The following is a 20,784-nucleotide window of genomic DNA, read 5'->3' on the forward strand; positions in this document are numbered from 1 at the left end:
CTTCTTCCTTTCCTTCCTCCCTCCCTCCCTCCCTTCCTCTCTTCCAAGTGTCCGTGTCACACTCAGAACCCCTGCCCGGTGGTTCTCAGTCAGCACCGGGTGCACAGCGGAACCCCTGGGGATGTTTAAAAACTGCACCCCGACTGGTCAGACCCTCGGACAGTCTGGGGGTGGGAACAGGCATCGGTGTCACTTAAAACTCCCCAGGAGGCTCCGCCGGGCAGCCGGGACCGAGAGCCGCTGTCTGAAGTTCCAGCCTGGGTGGGACCCGGTCCCCACTTCAGATGGACCTCGGTCCCCTCCTGCTTCCCTTCTTCTCTCCTCCGCCTCCACCTGTCTCCCCTTCTCAGTCAATGTCCCTCTAATTCCCAAGGAGAGAGAGCAGGGAGGAGACTCCGGGCCGGGCATGCGTCGCTCTGGGGCCACCCCACGGGCTGCTCACACTGTCCCTGCTTTCCACACCCCCGACCCGGCTCCAGCTCAGAGCTGACCTCGAGGGAAGCATGACCAGAGGGTGAAGCTGGGTTTGCGTATCGTGGTGTGTATGTGTGCGTTTGTGTGGTGTGCGTTCTGTATGGCTGTGTGTGTGGTGTGTGAGTGTGCAGTGGTGTGTGTGAGTGTGCTGTGGTGTGTGGGTGTGGCATCATGTATGTGAGTGTGGTACATGTGTCCGTGTGTGTGTGGTGTGTGTCTGTGTGTATATGGTGTGGTGTGGTATGTGGTGTGGGGGGTGTGTGTGGTGTGGTGTGATATGTGTGTGTGTGGTGTGTGTCTGTGTGTATGTGTGTATGTGGTGTGTGCGTGGTGCGGTGTGATGTGTGTGTGGTGTGTGTGTCTGTATATGTGTGCTGTGGTGTGTGTGTGGTATGTGATGTGTGCGTGGTGTGGCATGATGTGTGTGTGGTGTGGTGTGATGTATGTGTAATGTGTGTGTGGTGTGTGTGGTGTGTGTCTGTGTTTATGTGGTGTGTATGTGGTGTGCTGTGGTGTGGGATGTGTGTGTGATGTGTGTGTGTGGTGTGTGTCTGTATATGGTGTGGTGTGGTGTGCTGTGGTGTGGTATGTGGTGTGGTGTGTGTGTGGGGTGGTGTGGTGTGTGTGTGTGGTGTGATGTGTGTGTGGTGTGTGTGTGTGTGGTGGTGTGATGTGTGTGTGGTGGTGTGATGTGTGTGTGATATCTGAGCGTGTGCCCCCCCCCCAGCACGTGTGCAGAGGTGGGGCCCAGGGCTCAGAGGCCGACAGCTGTGTCTGTGACTCCTGTCCTCAGCGTCCCCACAGTGACGTGTGTCCCTGAAGGCTTCACCTTGTGCGCCTCCGTGTGGCTCCTCCCAGTGAGCCCACCCAGGGGTCCACCCCGACCTGGCGTAAGAACTCCTCTAGGGAAAAACAAACCCTTTGGAACCTGGACGGCTTATGCAGAGCTCTCTCTGGGAGGCCCCCGGGGGGCGTCCAGGGGCTTCCCCAGGCCTTGACTGTCACAGGACCAAGGCCAGGGCCTCAGTCACAGTCCCTCTGCCTCCTGCCTGGCTTCCTGACGCCTCCGTCCCACCCTCTGCCTTCTTGCCAGGGGGTCTAAGCCACGGGTCTGCCCGCGCCGCTCACCTGCTCAAAGCTCTCAGGGGAGGCTGGCTGCCCTCAGGACAAAGTCAGTTCCACTTAGTGAAGGAGGCTTGGGGGTGACAAGGGGCATGGGCTCAGCGTCAGACAGCCAGGTCTGAACCTGTGTCCCACGGGTGGGCCTCAGATGATCTCTGTCCTCATCCATAACATGGGGAACAAACATAATAGTGTGAATCTCCTAGGTTGTTTTGAGAATTAAATAGGCTGCAAGAGGTAACGTGCTTAGAGCAGAGTCTGGCATGGAGCAAGGGCACATTCGTATTTTGCACAGTAGTAATCCCTGTGAGTTATTGTTATCTCTAGACCTCTGATAATTGAATGCAGTAATAGCCGCATGGTGGGCCCGTAATAAACACTTGTTGAATAGTAAGTGCCCGAGCACAGAGCATGTCAGGGATTCATAAGACAAGCAGTGGTGGCTCCCTAAGATGTCAGGTCTAATTGCATCCGAATGCCTGGAGCGTGTAGGTGTGCATCAGGAAGGCAACGTCCCAGCTCAGCCAGGCAGCGGGCCCCTCCCCCAGCTGCTGTTGTGATCACCAAGGCTGAGAAGAGCGTGGCGTGGCAGAGGAGCGGAAAACAGGCATGTGTTGGGGGAGGGCCTCTCCCTGGTGTTTGCGTTTCCAAGTTACCACCACGATCCCCTGCAAATTGTAGGGGAGGCGGCAGGTAATGTATCAGGTGGGTACCCGGGTAGTACCTGTGTATGAATCATTCCTACAGTCACACTCAAACTGCAAGCTCAGAGGAATCAACCTTTGTGCATGTGTGAGTGTGTGTGTGATTGTGATTGTGTAAAGGAGCTCATGGGTGGTGGAAGGGATTAATCATCATCATCATGACAGCTGCCAATTAAATTGCTGAGTGCTTCTGCACGTGGCCTCATTTCCTCCTCTCAAGAACTCTTAAGAGATGGGTTCTATTATTATTTTCATTTGAAAGACAAAAAACTGAGGTTCAGAGAAGTCAAGTAACTTATCCAGGGTCACACAGCCAATAAGTGAAAGATTTGGGACTTGAACCCAAGGCTTCCTCCTGTTGGCAAAGGCCATTTCCTCTCCCTGAGCAAAATCAGTGTCTTTCCAGAGTGTCTCCCACATGTTGAAGGTGTCGTGTAGAGGAAGAAACATTTTCTGAGCCTTCTATATGCCAGGCACCAAGCCCTAGGTACAGATCTTGCCTCTTCCTCTTCCTAGCTGTGGGATCATAGTCAAGTTCCTTCCTCTCTCTGAGGCTCAGTTTCCTCATCTGTGTAATGGGGATAATTATGTCCATCTCACAGGATCATCGTACAGTGATGTCATTTGGAGCCTTGAACTAGAACCAGGATACCTGATTTCTAATCCTCACTCTCTGTGATTATTGTAGCTCGAGGGCAAAAATGGTCCCAAAGCTTGGCCCCTGTCTTTATCCACACCATACGTCTGAGCTGGCCCTTGCTTTGTGACTTGCTGTAGGGTGTGGCAGACACGATGCTGTGCTAGTTCCTAGTCTAGGCTCAAGAAACCTTCAATGCGTCACCATGGGAACAAGCCCAAGCTAGCACCACCTGACAGACAACCTACCCCCGAATGCACGAGAAAGGCCAACCAAGATCAGCACAGCCAACTACCCAACCAGTAGCTGCCACGGACCCCTGAGTGAGCCCAGCTGAGAGCAGAACCATGCTGACCTGTAGACTCGTGTGCAATGACACATACTTGCTGTTTATGCCATTGAATTTGGGATCGTTTGTTATGCAGCAAAAGCTGACTGATAGAGTGGTGCTAGGGCAGTCTCTTCCCATCTCTGGGCCTCAGTTTCCTCATCTGCAACATGATGGAATTGGGTTTCCATGAACTTTTCTGTTCCTTCTCTAACTCCTTAGAACTTTTGACTCTGGGGAAATCCTGTCTCTCTCCACTAACGGGCTGGAAATCTGGGTTCAGCCAGTTTTACTTTTATCGTGGCCATTTCTCCCATAATTTCTGCTGATATCTGGAAATCTGTTCTCTCGGGGCCAATGCTGCCCTCAGCTCTTGAATCTCCCTTCTGCTTGCCTGGCTCTCAGGTAGAATTCTTGCAGCCCTAGAGCAGCTGTATCTCTGTTTGAAGAACTGAAGTGCCTCTGGACAAGGCACTTAATTTTTAGGGCTTGGAATTAACTTAGCACAGAACAGGTTGGCAGCAGCTGAAGGGAAATATTCTGAAGCTATCAATCATAGGGTTACTGGGGTTTGTTATTAGGTCCTTTCATTTCCTGGCTAGAGATTTGTGCTGGGGCCCCTAACTGGGAAGCGATGTTGGGGCTAAGGCTCTGCATCAGAGCCAAGGAAGGCTGGAGCTCGGTCCAGACTCTTTAGAGATATAGGTATGTTTGCAGTAAATTCCCAGGAAATGGGAGGGGGCACCTCTGTGAGCCTCAATTTCTTCTTCTGTAAGACGAGGCTAGGAATTTTTCCCTTGTGGAGCACCTCACTACCATTTACTGTGTGGTAACACTGGCTTTGGCCTTGGACACCTGGGTTCGTGGCCACTTCCTAGCTGTGTGGCCTTGGACAAGCAATTTCGTCTCTCTCAGCCTCCACTTCCTCCTCTGTAAAAAGGGGTAGTCAGACTGATATTACATAGATAATACATAGGGTACTGATGTCGCACTGGAGAGTTAAAGGAGTTAATATAGGTGAAGCACTTAGTGCCTGGCACATTGTAAGTGCTCAATGAATGTTAGACATTGACTTTTATCAATGAGATGATGTTTGCCAAATATGTAGCATAGAGCCTGGCATATAGTAGGGGTGAAGATAGTTTTAGCTGATTATTATCTGCCTGTTTTATGCCAGAAACCTTATGCTTTTTATGCTATTTTAGTTTTTTATGTTATTTAATTTTATATTATTTAATTAATTTACATACTCTCTCTCTCTCTTTTGACACGTATGGATTGAGCCTTTTCTATGTACCAAACACTGGGGATAAAGTGAGCAAAATACCCCATTGTGAGGCAGGCCTTACCCGCTGTCAATAACGTGACCAAAGCCACAGAGCTGGCGAGTAGTAGGATAAGGATTTACATGCAGCTCTTTTTGACTCTAGAAGCTTTTATGTCTCTTCTGCCACATGGCGTCTTCAAGGTTGTGGCCCCTGTGCTGAGCTCTTGCAGCCACGTACAGGTCGTCTTTTGGGTCCTAACTCTTTCTGTGTGATGCTTGGCAAGTTACCTCCCCTCTCTGGGCCCCTCCTAGCTTTTCCATTCTATGATACCTTCACCAATAATTCCTTAGTTTCCTTATTTTCCTTCCCATGATTTATTTTCTTGGTGAGGAGAGTGGAGACAGATATATATAGATATATATAGATATATATATATATATATATAGAGAGAGAGAGAGAGAGAGAGAGAGATATCTTTAGGATTTAAAAGGCTTATGTTCAGTTGTGTTTTTAGGGTAAGAGGCAGACTGCTGATGAAGCTGGGGGGTACAGGATGGGTTAGGAAATCATTTATGGTGTGAAGGAAGTTTAGCCTGGGGGTCCCTGACTCATCTCAAGATTATACATCCCCTCTTCTCACCTCCCACACCAGCAATGCAAGGTGGCTGGTTCTTAATTAATGCTGCAATTCAGAGCACCCATCCCATGCCTAATGACCACTGTCTTCACTGCCTGAATCCTTTGCTCACATGACCCTCCCCACCTCCACCCCCACCCCCACTCCTGGAATACCCTTCCCCCATCACAGCTTGGCCAGCTGACTTTCTTCAAGATTTTGCCTGGATGTCACCCTCTCTGTGACATTTTCACACACAGGTAAGTCCAGTGCCTCTCTATCTCCCCACCCCACCCTCCAAGCCACAGCAATTTGCTTACGTTTTTCCCAGGCTGTCTATTCATGGCTCTGCTTCCCTTCCTGAGCTTTGAGCCTCCTTGCATTGTTGCTGAGTTGTACAGATGTTCCCCCCCAAAGCCTGTGCAAGTCAATGAAAGTGGAAGCTGTGGTGTATGCTCAACCTTTACTGGCTGTGTGACCCGAGGAAGCTGCTTACCCTCTCTGTGCTGTCTCCCCCCAATCCATAAAGTGGCAGCGATAATATCTTCCTTGTCAGAGGATTCCTGATAATTGTAGTCTCCATTTATGAAGCACCAACTACGTGCCAGATACCAGGCGATGTGCTTTGCATACATTATCTCTAATTTGGGTAATTGCTCTTCTGTAATTATCTCTACTCACATTAGCTCTAATTTATGTAATTATTATCTCTACATAATAATATTCACATTCATTATTGCTCATGGACATAAACCTATACAGCTTAGGTAGGACCCAGCACATAGTAAGTTCTTAAAAGGTGACTAATTGGAACGGTTGTTTTCATGCCCACAGCAGTAACAGACTACTGCCCAGTAGATGAGGAGGGGAAAAAGGGCCCCTTTTGCCCGGGCCCACGTGGCTCACGTCCTCATTTATGACTCAGCAAACGTCGCCCAGCGCCTACTACGGGCCACCTACCCAGCTCAGCCTGCCGTGCAAGCTCATTCCCCCTCGTCGGCATGATAAATAACAATTGCAAACACTTAGGAGGCTGAGGGGCCCGGAGGACGGAATTATTTTTACTATCAAACCCAAGTTGGTTTACTAAAACTGTCAGTGGAAACCAAGCAAGATAAATTAAACCCAGCAGCTCTCGGGCCTCACGTAACCTTGGCTGGTGAGATGCTATTTTCACTCCCTCTGTGGGAGGGAGGAGGTGCCAAGTCCAGATGCCACTATGCCAAGTGTGTGCCAGAGCCTGTCGGAGACAGCCTCGGGCTGGTGACCAGAGGACTCGGCTCCCTTTTGCAAAGCTTTAATCCCTTTAAGTGCTTAAAACCCTTTTCCTGCTGCCCAATTTGGGGAAGCCCAGACTCCCTGATGTGGCTTCCCAGGCCTCGCTGAATCCCACTAACTGCCCAGGTGTCCTGTGTCATTGATGCATCATCGAGCACCAGACACACAGGACCCTGGGGACACAGCAAGCAGGGTTCAAATCCAAGCTCTGCTAGCTTCCCTGAGCCTCAGTTTACTCATCTGTAAAATGGTGATAATATTAATAGAACCCACTGTGTGTGCTTGCTGTGAAGATGCCTAAGATGCAGGTGCCTGGGATGTCTTAAGTGTCAGCAAACATTAAATGTCACAGACAAATAAGAAGAAAGCTGTGCTTTCCTGCCTCTGGACCTTAGCACATACTATTCTTTTTGGCTAGAACCCTGTTCCCCTCCATCTTGGCCCATCTCCTCTCTATTTTTCAGGTCTCAGTACAGAGCAGGGTTTTTCTACTTCAGCACTGTTGAAATTTTGGGTCAGCTCATTCTTTGTGGTGGGGCCTGTCCTGTGTAGTGCTCGATGCTTAGTGGCATCCCTGGCCTCTACCTGCTAGATGCCAGGAGCACCCTCTACTCCATCCTCCAATTGTCACAACCAGAAATGCCTTCAGACATCGGCAAGTGACCCTGGGGCAAAATCAAGAGCCACTGATGTAGATATTGCTTTCTCAGGAAAGTCTTGTGTTCTCTGCCAGGCTCACCTTTCCCCTGTCTGGGCCTCGAGGGCCCTGTATTTCCCCTTGCCCTTGAGCTTAAACGGGAGCTGGCCCCCTGCCTCCCCTTTAGCTGAGGGCTGGTGAAAGTTGGGCTAAGGGCGCCATAGCTGTTTCAGGACCAAGGACAGAGCCCAGGCATTTTTCAGCTTAAAATGTGGGTCTCCCAGGGCCGGGCTGCCTGTGCCTTGCTTACCACCAGAGCCTGCCCATGATGCCTGCTCTCATGCACATAGTGGGTGCTCAAAATTATTTGTGGAATAGAATTGAACTTGCCTAATGACAAAAATCATGGCCCTCACAACCTGTCTATGATGATTGAAACTGGGACTGAATTGATCTGATGTCACTGCAAGTCCCGAGGCTCTGGGACTGTGCTGGCTGCTTCTCCTTGGGGAGGGCAGTGCCCTCCTCATTGGCCCCATCCTGAGCCTGTCTGTGGTTCCACCACCACTTTCACCTTGGCTTGGCATTCTGTGCCCAGAACATCCAGAAGAGCAGTGTGACCTCCCCAAACTCCACCCCACTGGGTTTCCAAACTCTACCAGCGGATTTGAGCATCACTGGATTCGGGGACCTCTGAAGTCCTCCCACACTAGATATTCTAATTCTGAGGTTCGTGATGTGAATCCTTTGATACTATAAGGATAAAATCTTCTCTTGATGGTCTCACTACTACTGTTACTGTACCTGGTAATTTTAAGCCAAGATGTTATTTCTTATCAACCAGGTTTCTTATGGTATAGTAAGTGTGAGTTTATTGACAAATGGAGACCATGTCCCCAGAAGGGCTTCCCATATTTGTCTGACCTCCCCCACCCTTGTGCATTATAGCCAGCTGGACAAGGATTTGCATTCAAATTCTGGCTTTGAAACTTTGTGGCTGTGTGACCATGACACACTACCCTTATTTCATTGGCTTTTATTTATTGAGCACCTAATATGGGCTAGGAAATTGTCTCTATGCTGGGGTTACAGCAGTGAATAGAGCAGAAAAAATTCCTTCTGTCCTCATGGAGGTGACATTCCAAGTGGAGGAGGTAGGAGTTAAAACACTTCAATAGATACAGCGATATGTAGTGCGCCAGGTGGTGGGAAGAGCCATGGGAGGTGTGAGGTGAGCTCAGAGAATGGAGAGATAGGAAGTGAGCTATGCAGCATTTGGGGCAGAGCATTCCAAGGGAGAGGAGACAGCAGTGCAAAGGCCCTGAGGTATGTTTGTGGAACAGTGAGGAGGCCAGTGTAGTCAAATGAAGAGAGCAAGGAGGAGAGAGAGCCGGATCATGTAGGGCCTTTTGTAAGAATTTTGGCTCTAACTTTGAATAAAATGCAGAGCTATTGTAGTTTTGAGCAGACCATGATGCAATTTGACTTAGGTTTTAACAGGATCCCTCATGGTATTGGGTTAAAAATAGCCCGAAGGGGGCAAAGGTGGAAACAGGGATCCCAGAGAGGAGGATGTCACAACGGGGGTGTCTTGGACCCTGGAGGCAGCAGTGCAGGTGCCAGAAGCAATGGGACTCTGGGAATGTTTTAACTTTTGAGTAGAATCCACAGGCTTTACTGAGGATTTGGATACAGGGCGTGAGAGAAAGAGAAAAATCCAGTTCGAAGTGAGTGTGCTGGAGCCAGCTCGTACTGGCTTGAGAGCTGATTTAACGTCTAGGCATTTGGTGAGCCTATTGTCATCACGTGGGTAGCCTGAAATTGGCCATGGTGGGAGCATTTACACCATGGAAATTGGCAAAGGCTACAGATCAGGGAATGGCCCACCCCTCCCCCTCTCGCTGAGAAAGCCACGTGTTGAGCTTTTACTAGTACCCCACTGGGCCAGAGTAACTTCAAGGTGTTATTTAAAATTTTTTTTTTTTTTTTTTTTTTTGAGACAGAGTCTCACTTTGTTGCCCAGGCTAGAGTGAGTGCCGTGGCGTCAGCTTAGCTCACAGCAACCTCAGACTCCTGGGCTTAAGCGATCCTATTGCCTCAGCCTCCCGAGTAGCTGGGACTACAGGCATGCGCCACTATGCCCGGCTAATTTTTCTATATATATTTTTAGCTGTCCATATAATTTCTTTCTATTTTTAGTAGAGACGGGGTCTCGCTCTTGCTCAGGCTGGTCTCGAACTCCTGACCTTGAGCGATCCACCCGCCTCGGCCTCCCAGAGTGCTAGGATTACAGGCGTGAGCCACCGCGCCCGGCCTAAAAATTTTTTAATTAAATTTTTATTTATTTTTTGCCTGAGCAGCTGGTAGAGTGGATTACTCCTTGCTGAGATGAGACAGGAGGAGAACCAGGAGTTTTACTTTGGATGCATTTCGTTTGAGATGATGCTTGGACATCCAAGTGGAGCGGCGAGGAAGCAAGTGGATATAATTTGACTTGCCAGCCTCTAGAACTGTGAGAAATAAATTTCTATTCTTTATAAATTAAAAAAAAAATAATAGTAACATAATCCTTATAGGATTATTCTGAAAAGCAAATAATAAAATTTATTTTTTACTTATAAAAATAAAAAATTCATGTTAGTAAAGACCTTGCCAATAGTAAATGCTCAATAATGTAAATTTCTTCATCACTGCAACGAGAAAGGACCTTCATTGCTACCTAGAGCAAGGGTTGCAAACTGGTGGCCCTCAGCTTGAATCTAGTCAGTAGACACTTTTTTGGGGGGGGGGGCTGTTATCTTAAAAAATTGAATGCAGATGGTTTTAGGTGGAGAATGTACTTCCCAGTTCATCACAGGCTGCTGCAATCCATATTGTCTCACACCAGCCCCGATTCTCATGTTTGTTACTTGCCTGGCTCTGTAGGGGTTAGAGTTTGCACTGCCCTTGGCTGAAGGCAGCTGTCATTCTGCAGAGGAGAGGCCTAGTGTTGGGTTCAGGGCTGCTGAGGGCATGGAGAGGGGGCTCCTCTCTCCCAGTCAATGCTCACATCTAAAGTTGCCAAAAATGATCAGAAGAAAGTCGGCCCTCTGCAAGCGTTCCCTTTCTGCCTTCTTGATGCTAATGCTGCTGGCCTGGCTTTGGGGAAGCCGTAATTGCTTAAGGTTCCCAGATTGTCACCTCTTCTAATGTGTGCTTAGCAGTGGAAACAGTAGAAGCCCCTTCCTCCTGGAATGGTCCCTCCCCGCGATGTCACTCTGGCACCCTCGGCTGTCTGTCCTCCCCCCATCACAGCTGCCTCACCCACCAGACACAGAGGGTGGAGGCTGTATCTCCAGCCTCCAGCCTAGTGCTGGCACACAGTAGGTACACAGCCGTCTTCCCCTCTAGAGTTAAGAGAGATGATCCGTTACATTCTTGGCCAAAATAGATTTTCCTGCTGAAGAGACAACTAACAGAACCTTTCCAGCACCTAAAATTGTGCTTGGCTCATAGCAGACACTCAAAGAATATGTCTTGAATGGAAGAAGGAGCATCTTTTTCCAGACTCTGGAAGTCAGAGAGGAGGGAACAGGGGAGAGAGGATGCGCTTTAACTGAGGAGTGAGTGACGGAGGCAGGGGGTAGGGGCACATAAAATCTGTCTCTGGCAGCCACAAAACACAGCCATTCCGAGACCTCCATTGTAGATGAGAAAAACGGAGGCCCAGAGAGAAGCCCAAAGCCAAAGCCACACAGCTGGGAGGTGAAGGGATTCTTTCCCAGGTTGGTCTGGCTCCAGGTCCACAGGAGCAATTGTTCAGGAGCTGGAAGTTTTTGACTCAGCTGGAGTAGGAGGTTCTGGGACCACCTCGGAGAACACCTCTGCTGCCTCTAAAAACAGCCTCAAAAGCCAGTCACTAATAATTTGCAAATAACTTCCCTCTCTCTCTCAAGGCTCCTCTGCTGCTCCCAGCCTGCTGGGTTTTGGCATTGCCGCCTCACCCTCAGCCACCTGGGTCTGCCAGGAAGCCTGTTTATTTTGCTTTCTCCAGACGCCACCATCTGTCTTTGTCCCCTTCTCACCCTCTTCTCACATGGGACAGTGGAAAGAGCATGGCTGAGAGGCCACAAAAGCTTGGATTTCAGCTCTGTGGCTGGCTAGCTGGGTGGCCTCCCTGCACTTGGGCTGTCCTATCCAGACCGTGGGGACAATTGCTTCCCAGGCAGGGTCCTATGTGAGAATTACATAAGATATAAATGCTTAGAGCAGTCACTGTTGTATTCGGAAGCAGATGCTTCCGTACTTTCTGTGAGTGTCGTTCGTCTGGGGGAAAGTTCTGGATGGAGCATCTAATGGTTACCCCTCTGAGTACAGGAAACACAGCCACACAGCCAGGTACATCCATTCATTAAAACACTTTTTCATTCAGCAATCATTTTCTGAGTGCCTCCTATGCATCAGGCTCTGTGTTAAACCCTGAGAACAGAGGGTAAGTCAGACCAAACCCTGACAGCAAGAAACTTCTGGTCTAGTCGTGGGAGACAAATAGGAAAACAAACTACTGGTAACACAGTGAGTATGTGTTATAGTGCCCTCCACCCCACCCCCCCGCCAGCATCATTGGCCATTTAGTCCTTTGAAAATGATGTGTTTGCTCTTGCCACAGGGCCTTTGCACATTCTGTTCCTTTTAAATGCATCACTCCAACTCATCCTTTAGCTCTGAGCTTTAGTAGCAGGTCTTGGGAAGCCTTTTCTGATCTTCCTCTTAATTCCAAATCCCCATATAGAATCTCATAGTACCATAAACCTTTCCTTACGTTGCTTATCAAAATTACAGCATGAAATCATTTGTGCATATCCTCATCTAATGTCTGGTTCCTTAGTAGACTGAATTTCTCAAAGACAGGGACTTTGTGTATATGTGTTTGCACCAGCAGCAGCTGCTGGTGTTGGTCTCACCGTGGGGACACCGGTTCTTTGCACAGTCCCTGGCACATTATAGATGCTTAATTATTAAATAATATTGGTTGAAAAAATAAAGCAGGAGTGACTTCTTCCCCCATCTCCCAAATCTGGCTGGATTGGGGGGTCACCCATTGTAAACACTCACAACTGGATGTCTAAGAAGATCCGTTTTTCTTCCCCCACGTGGATCTTCCAGATACAATCTTCACCTTCCACGTAAGGCTCCGGCCAGTTTGGGGACAGCACCACCCCAGCTACAGCAGAGAGCTCCCCACCACACATGGCTGTAAAAGAAAGACAGACAGACAGATTTTGTTTATAAGGAAGCCAATATGGCACAGTGGCTCAGAGTTGTGGGCTATGAAGTTGGACCGCCATGGATCTCTGGATAGTATGGACAGGTGTTTTCACTTCAGGCAGTCAGCGTGTGTGCGTGGGATGATTAAACGAGAGCCGGCCACCTGCCTCCTCTTTCGCTGAGGGTTGGGGGAAGTTGGGCTACGGGCGCCATGGCTCTTTCAGGACCAAGGACAGAGCACAAAGGTCGGAATGAATCCTCAACAGCTCTGCCCTTGCGCAGGGCGAGTAATGGCTAAGAGACAGATGGGCCGGGGTTCAGTCTTGTCTCTGCCACCAGTAGGCTGTAGGCCAAGGTTTGGAACTTCCTGGAACCTCGGCTCACTTTCTCTATAAAATTGGGGTAACTGCTGACGTCACTGGGTTATTCTGAGGCTTGACTGAGTCCACGAATGTCAAACGTCCAGCACAGTGCCTGGCACGTGGCAGGTGCTCAATAGTTTACTGTGACAGTTTCCGGCCCTACTGGAAGCAGAGATGTGGCCATGGCTGGTGCCCTTTAAATTCCATTTTGTGTTTACTGCTTTGGAAAGTTCTCAACGTGGCAGAGGCCAAAGCACCAATAAATTCCACTCTGTTAAACCAGCACATTTAATATAGGGATCAATCCCTCACCGTGGCAAGGCTGTGATTTCACGCCAGCTGCCATCCAGGTGGTGGCTGCCAGGAGCGGGAGCACCTTTCCTTAGTCCATATGCCACCGGGAGATCCAAGCTCGAGGTAGCTCGGTGGCCTTGAATGTGGGCACACAGGCAGGCCGGACGCTGGGAGCCTGTGTAGATAAGGGCTCTACACAGCCGACCTCGTCCAGAGGGGCCCAGAGCACAGCTCTCTGAGAACAAAGAGACCCGAGTCCCATTTCTGCCTCTGCCAATGACCTCAGTGTGTTCGCAGGCAGGTTACGTCATAGCATCAGTTCCCTCATCTGCAAATGGGGCTAATAATATCTGCTTTCTAATGGTTTGGAGAGGATGAAATCAGATAATGCACATACAGCCCTTGGCAGAGTGGCTATAGCAGTTATTACACACCAATTAACAACTATTATTATCATTACTATAATATTAATGAGATTCAGGGCTGCCAAGGGTCATTGGGTGGGTTGTGCACTGCACAAGTGTGCATAGCAAGAGGGAGGATGTAGGAGCTGAAATCCATGCAGTGATTGCCTCACCAAGCTGTGCACTATGGGGCCTATCCTTGGAGGAAGAGACACCTTTTAAATTTTATCCATTTTGTGATTTTCTTGAGGCCAGCAGCAACCCTGATCTAACGGGTAGTGAGCCCTGGAAAGGGTCCTATTCCTAATACTGGTGTGTAAACTGGGACACGCCTCTAAGCTGGGGCTTTAGTCTTCGTCTCTGAAGGCTGCACACTCACCTCTGCACAGGGGCTCTGTGTCATTCCAGTAAGGGTCCCGCACGTTGATGCACTCGATGATGGCCGGGCCCTGCTCCAGGGAGTGGCCAGGGTCGCAGGTGAACTCCACTATGGTCCCAATGTTGTAGGTTGGGTCAGATGTGGTGAAGTTCCCATTCTGAATATAGGGTTCGTAGCAGTGGCCTTTCTCAAATGCTGGGGTGGGAGTACAGAGAGAGACATCCTCTCAGGTGAGTCAGGGCCGCCCCACATGCTGCATCCCAGAAGACTGGTCCCCTCTTGCTGTTTAGAAAAGCCCCAAGGAACACAAGCACCAGACCACGTGTCCTGGTTCCAGCTGAACCTTTGGACCATCCACTTGGCTCCTTGGGGCCTCATTTTTTTCATATCTAAAATGGTTATAAGAATCTCTGCCTTCTCAACCCTACAGAGTTTTCATGTTTTAATTCCTTTCCATATCCCATAGGGTTCCCGCAACTTCAAGTCCTGCTTTCTGCCACCGGAAACCATAAGTTTGTCTATGATATAATGGTCAGCTTTTCTTGGGGATGCCAGAACAGAAAGTCCCCCAATACACATGTAGCATCCAGAGTGCCCTTTCTCAGAGCGTCACGGTCTGAGCAGGAGAGGCCCTTGCTAATTCTTGTTAGGGGAAGAGGTGGCTGGACTCTAAGAGGTCCACGGGGTGGAATAGAGCAGAACTTGAGTCTGGACTGAAATCTTAGCTCCATTCTTGTTCACTGGTGGCCTTGGGCAATTGACCCAAGTTTCCTAATCCTCAGTTTCCTCATCTAAAATCGGCAATAATAATAGTTCTAACATTTCAGTGTGGTTGGGATCAAACAGACAAGCTACACAAGGCACCAGGCAGAGAGTAAGCACTTGGTAAATGGCAGGCGATGTTACTGATGAAACCAGGAGTCGAGTCTGTCTTTGGAGGTTAAAGGATCCCTATGGCCACTGGGTCTCCCCCATCCTCAGCAGCCCAGGTTTCTACCTCCCAGGACCCAGCCCCTGCCCACCCTGTGCTTCTCGTGCCCCCAGACCCCCACCCCAAGAGAAGGGGAGGCCCCCAGGGACCCTCACCCTCAAATCGGATGTTGAAGGTGGAGGCCGCCCGGGCCTGGCTGGCCGTGAACTCGATGCGGATGGTGTTGTCTTCGCTGAGGAGGCCCTCGAAGGGGACGCTGTCGGTCTGAAGCGAGTCGTAGAGAAGCGCCGACCTGTTGCTCTGCCCGCTGTGGACCGTCATCCTGGCAGGAGGAAAGGAGAGCGTGGACGCTGAGCCACTTTCCTGGGCCAGTGACACAGCAGACAAAGGGCTGTGCTGCCGCTGCCACCTCCGGAGTCTCATTCTCGGATCTGAAACCTGACTTTGCCCCTTCCTTGCCCAGACGATCTGCGTCACCTTGGCGAACCTGTTTCCTCTTCTGTAGAATGGGAACAAATGCTCGCCCTGGATTCTTTACGGATTTACTCTGAGGTTGTAGGGAAAGTGACGTGGGTATGATGTAATAAACCAATTAATGAACGAATCCACGGATGTTTTTAATTATTATTGAGAAGTTGGGATTGACGGACAAACAGCATTGCAGGAACAGTGGCATATATAAGTCAGGCAGACCTGGGCTTGAGTCCCGATTCTGTAACATCCAAGTTGTGTGACTTTGGAGAAGAGAAATTCTCCTCTCTGAGCCTCTGTTTACTTATCTGTAAAACGAGCACGATCAGACTCACATCCAAGTGCGGGGATTAGAGACCATGAATATGAAGTGTCCAGGACAGAGGAGGTATGTAAGTCACAGTTACTGAGCATTTGATCCCTAGCAGGCCCTGACTTTGGTTTTCCTAAGAGCACTGTGTGGGGAGTAGTCAGGAGTCTTGATTTCCAGCCCCCAACTCCCCATCCACTGAGTTTGCATAAGTCTCAAAACATCATCGGGCCTCAGTTTCCCCAGTCATGAAAGGAGAGATGACAATGTCTTTCTGACCTATCTTATGGGTAGGCTTTGAGAATATTTTAAAATAAAGTGCCCTGAAAAAAATAAGATTTATTAGACAAAATGTTGGGTATTTATTTTTATGGTTATTAAAACCATTTGATACTTGACTCCTTGCTAGTCCTGGTATTTTTAGAGAAATTATACAAAAGCGAGGAAGAAAAATAGTACACAAATTAGAGAAGTTTCTTTTATGCAGTCGTAAACACACATGTTTAATCCTTTGAGCTTTTTACTATGACTCATAAAAACGGTTTATGTTGCCCAGATCAATTTCTAATGTCATCAAGATGCATAAATGTTGGAGCAACAGTTTGTTCATTCTGCCGTGTGTCCAGTGGAGCTGAGACAAGGAGGGGGGCTGCAGTGGAGGCCAGGGGCCACCCCAAGCGTGGGGAGTCTTCTAATCCCAGCTGACTCTGTTACGTCTTGGGGGCTGTGTGCCAGGACTCCTCTTTCAAAGAACAGAAGGCTTCGGCAAACAGGGTCATTCTGGAGGAAAACCCAAAGATCTCAAAATCTCTGTCGTCTATTAATCTTTTCAAAATAGCAATTTTCTAGCTATGTTCTCTAGAATGTCCACAATGGTAATAAGTTTTATCTCAAATCCTTACATAGTCTGTGGTCCACTGGGTTTGGAAAATTCTGGGTTAAACAAAAACTAAATTTTTTTCCCTGTAGGACTTGTCAGTGCCTTTTTTGGCTAACCTATATTATAAGACAAGGATAGGGCATGTCCCTAAACACGTCTGATCAGAGAACCCACCTTTTATGCTGCATCTTATGGGACTGGAGTTTAGAAGAGCTTTCTTCATGTCTCTCCTTTACAAAACAACCTTACATGTCTATTGCCTGTATAAGTAGCCTGGCATTCAAAGCCCTTCAGGATATGACCCCAATTTACCTTCCCAGCTTTATATCCTCCTGTTCCCCATGAGAACCTCTGTGGCAGCCCCCCAGCTCGCTTGCTACTTCTTTCCTCTACATCTTGGTGCCTACCCATCACCCCCAATTCCCCAGGCTTAGAATATTCCTCCCATTGTATTTTTGGGCTCCACTATCCAATCTCTTTCCAAGGTTTAGATCAAAGTCTCATCGCTTATGTGCGGTCTTGTCTAGCTCTGAGTTCTTGCAACTGACATACTGCGTTTTTTTTTTTTTTTTATTTTGTTTGTTTTTTTGCTGTTTTTCCCTCAATAAAGTGCAAGGGACAGATAAAGTTAATTTTTCTCCTCTTCTTAGCAAGAAGATAAGGGAATATCTTATCTTTCTTTTGTGTTGACCTTTAACCTTGATGAACTGCTACCAACTTCTTTCCCTACTGACACACTTGAGAATGAGTTTTCCCTGGGGAGTGCCAACGCACACCTTTCAGAGACCTTTGCAGGGCCCCGTAGAAACCGCGAGCGGGTACAGCCCGTGTTGGACCTATTGCAATTTCAATACCCTTCAGAAAAATCCTCCTCTTGGTTAACTTTCCCCCCTGCTCTCTTCTCACTCTTGTTGTCTGGTGTAAACTTAAGCCAGTTTCATCTCCAACACCACTCGGAAGAGGGAGACCCGATCTCTAAGATTTGCAAAGTGTCCCTCACCTGGCCGGTTCCCGTACCTGGCTTCTCGGAGTTGCCAGAAGGAAGGATTGCGAATCTGGTTTTTAAAGGGTCACCCGGGTTTTTCTAGTGCCACTGCAAAGCCACCTTTGGGAGCCTGTGTTTGATACCTCACACTTTAAGACAGTGATTCATCGGTAACAGAGTTGTCGTGGGTATCGCTGGGCTACTTAGAAAAAAGGGAACCCAAGAGATAGAAAAATCATTTAGTTGTCTGGTGTTTTTTTAAAATAAGAATCCTTTCCAACCGAAAGACTTAATAGTCTAGGTTTGGAGCATCGAAGAAGCCAAAACACTAGAATTCTAGGATCACAGTTTGTTGGACTCCAGAACTCTAGGGTGCTGGCATCCTGGAGGTGTAATAAATGGTGCCAGTGCCCCACCCCTCTGATCCCCTCAGCACTTGCTGCTCCCAAACTTTCTGCCGGCTTCCTACCCCAAGTGTCCGAGGATCAGCTGCTCAGCCAGCTCAAAGGGTGGCAGGCAACGTAGGGGAGTTACTGTGCCCAGGAGCATCCTCACCCATCGCTGGTGGATAAATACCCCAGCTCCCTCACTCTCCCAATAAGACCACTCTGGGGTGTGCTCGACACAGTCCCCCAGAGGTCCCCAGTGGACAGAACCCCAGCCTTCCCACCAGCCCTCTGTCTATGAAGGCATGCGTTACTCAGAATAAGGTCCTAGAATATTAACGTTTTAAGATTCTGGATTCTATGCCTATTACTTAGGTCTACAGACATGCTCTTGCCTAGATGTTGCCTTGTAACTTCTTTCTAGTCCTTTCACGCGCATTGTCTAATTTTCCCATCTCAACTTTCTGTCATACCAGGAAGCAATGTTCTTTAATTCTCTCCTGTTCTCCATGGTGCCCAACACAGGGCTGGGCACAGAGCAGGGATCAGTAAAGAGTTCCTCCTTGTTCACCCGCAGACAGGGACGTGCAAGAGGAGGAAGCAGGCAGTGCAATCCGGGGCCCGGATGCCCTTCCTGGTTTTCCCCCCACCCTGCTGTGTGACCTTGGGCAAGTCCCTTTCCCTCTCTGTGTGCCCTAGCTCCCTTATCTGTGAAAAGAAGAGATTGAAGCTGGTGGTCTCTGAGGTCCTTGCCATCCACCCCAGCTCTTCCTTTCTTGAATTCCATGAGTCAAAGCATCAGCCGTTTCAGAACTCCAAGTCCCGGGCCGCATTCTAACACTCGGGGCGGGAGTGGGGCGGGGGCAGAGCTTTGGAGGGTTACCTGTCCTTCTCGCGCAGCGACAGCCTCTCAAAGTGCAGGTGCAGCTTCTGGCCCTCCGGAGCTTCGATCGTCCACACGCAGAACTGGCTCCCGTTGGAATTTCCGGGGTAACTTGGGGAGAGGACGCGGCCGATGGTGGCATTGTACACTGCCCCTCCGCAAGGGGCTGGGTCCAGCCAGTAGGGGTGGGAGCGTGAGGGGGAGGGCAGAGACAGGGCAAGTTAGTGTTTCATTCTCCCCTGCCCCACACCCCTGCCCCTAAGCTAGACTGGAACACCAGAGACCGGCCGTGGGAGAAAGCAGGGCTGGGAGAGGAAAGCTTGGAGGACCCTGTCCTCCTGGGAGGAAGTCACCCTGTTTGACAGAAGCTGTCATTCCGCAATTGGAAACATCAGCGTGTGCATTTCATGTTGGGGAATGACGGCCACTTAAGGACTCCGGCATGACGCTGGCTTTAATTATAAAATGGTAATTGAGAAGGATATAAATAGGCAGTTCACAAAAGAAGAAATATATTTTGAGTACTTAGTAAGCACTAAAAAAATTCAGCCTTGCTAGTAATAAAAGAAATGCCAATCTAAACTACATTCTACTTCTATCCACCTAATTGGCCAAGGTAGAAAGCAGTAATAAAATCTGGAGATGGTAAAAGTGACGGGAAACGCTCTCTCTCGTTCACGACTGGTTAGAATGCAGACTGTCATGAGCTTTCAAGAGAGCTATTTCATGAAAAAGTCTAGAAAATACGTTCAAACACGTTGACCTAGTAATTATGGCTTTGGAAATTTAACCTAAGAAAAGATTTAGGGAGTTGCACAAAGATTTAGCAACGAGGATATTCACTGCGATCTTGTTTCCAAGAGTAGAAAATGAGAAACAACATGAACGTCCGCTCCCAGAAGTTTGGTGAAATAGTCACGCACACATAATGATGTTTCAGTCAATGACGGACCCCATGTACAGCACTGGTCCCATAAGATTATAAATAGAGTACTTTTACTGTGCCTTTTCTATGTTTAGATACACAAATACTTACCATTGTGTTACAGCTACCTACAGTATTCAGTACAGTCACACGCTGTACAGGTGTGTAGCCTTTGAGCCATAGGCTATATAGCCCAAGTGTGTAGTAGGCCATACCATATAGGTTTGTGTAAGTGCACTCTACAATGTTTGCACAATGACAAAATTGCCTAAGGACACTTTTCTCAGAATGCATCCCTGTTAAATGATGCATAACTGCAAATAATGTCACCCATTTAGTTATTAAAGATTGTGTTCTCAAAGAATACTTAAGAATATAGGATTCCTTGGAAGGCCAAGGCAGGAGGATTGCTTGAGACCAGGAGTTCAAGAGCAGGCTGGGAAACATAGGGAGATCCTGTCTCTACAAAACAAAAACAAGAACCAAAAAAACCAAACCAAAACAACAACAACAAAAAACCAACAAAAAACTAGCCAGGCATGGTGAGACATGCCTGTAGTCCCAGCTACTCTGGAGGTTGAGACAGGAGGATCGCTTGAGCCCAGGAGATCGAGGCTATAGTGAGCTACGGTTGTGCTACTGAACTCCAGCCTGGGCAACAGAGTTAAGACTCAATCTCAAAGAAAAATGTCAAAGAAAAAAAGAAAAAGAATATAGGAACATGTTCACTATTTTTTAAGTGAAAAAAAAAAGCAAGTTAGAAAATGGTCTGTCATACCTATTTTAATGCGCTGTTTGCAAAGATCAGTTGAGACCACGAATATAAAACTGATTTGTTTCTATCTTCTACACTTTTGTATTTCTTAAAATATTTTTTTACCAGAATCATATATTACTTTTATCATAAAAATCTAATAAAGAAATATTAAAAAGTGATTTGTGCACAGGAAAGCACTCTTTCTAGTTCACAAATAAGGAGGTGTTCTTAGTCGTATTCTTAGGAGATATTTGGTCCTTGGGAAAGTGTTTTCTCACGCACTGTTTGGGGGAGCTATTCTGAATTTTCTGAACCTGGGGAGAGCTGGTGGGCAGCAAGACACCCTCACAGAGGTCGGCAATCAGTCCAGGGGGGATGTCCAGTATAGCCGGGGGTCATCATTGGGGAAAGCCCCAGACCGAGACCAGGATTCCAAGTCTTGAGAGCCATTCCTATCTTTTAAACCAAAGAAGCTTAAGCAATCTTTCCTGCCCCAAAACAAGTCC

The 20,784-nt window shown here is 48.3% G+C and overlaps 1 protein-coding gene across 1 annotated transcript in view; it reads right to left on the bottom strand.

The window, feature by feature from the left end:
- Window positions 1-20,784, bottom strand: part of SEZ6L (seizure related 6 homolog like) — a gene marked incomplete at its 5' end in the record, with an annotated part of 73,052 nt that overhangs the window by 41,783 nt on the left and 10,485 nt on the right. The window contains 4 exons of the mRNA XM_069497279.1: window positions 12,159-12,297; window positions 13,751-13,945; window positions 14,837-15,003; window positions 18,597-18,762. Coding sequence (XP_069353380.1) covers window positions 12,159-12,297; window positions 13,751-13,945; window positions 14,837-15,003; window positions 18,597-18,762 — 667 coding nt within the window. The remainder of the gene's footprint in view (window positions 1-12,158; window positions 12,298-13,750; window positions 13,946-14,836; window positions 15,004-18,596; window positions 18,763-20,784) is intronic.

The sequence above is a fragment of the Eulemur rufifrons genome, chromosome 21, assembly GCF_041146395.1.
Source record: "Eulemur rufifrons isolate Redbay chromosome 21, OSU_ERuf_1, whole genome shotgun sequence".
Classification (NCBI taxonomy): Eukaryota; Metazoa; Chordata; class Mammalia; order Primates; family Lemuridae; genus Eulemur; species Eulemur rufifrons.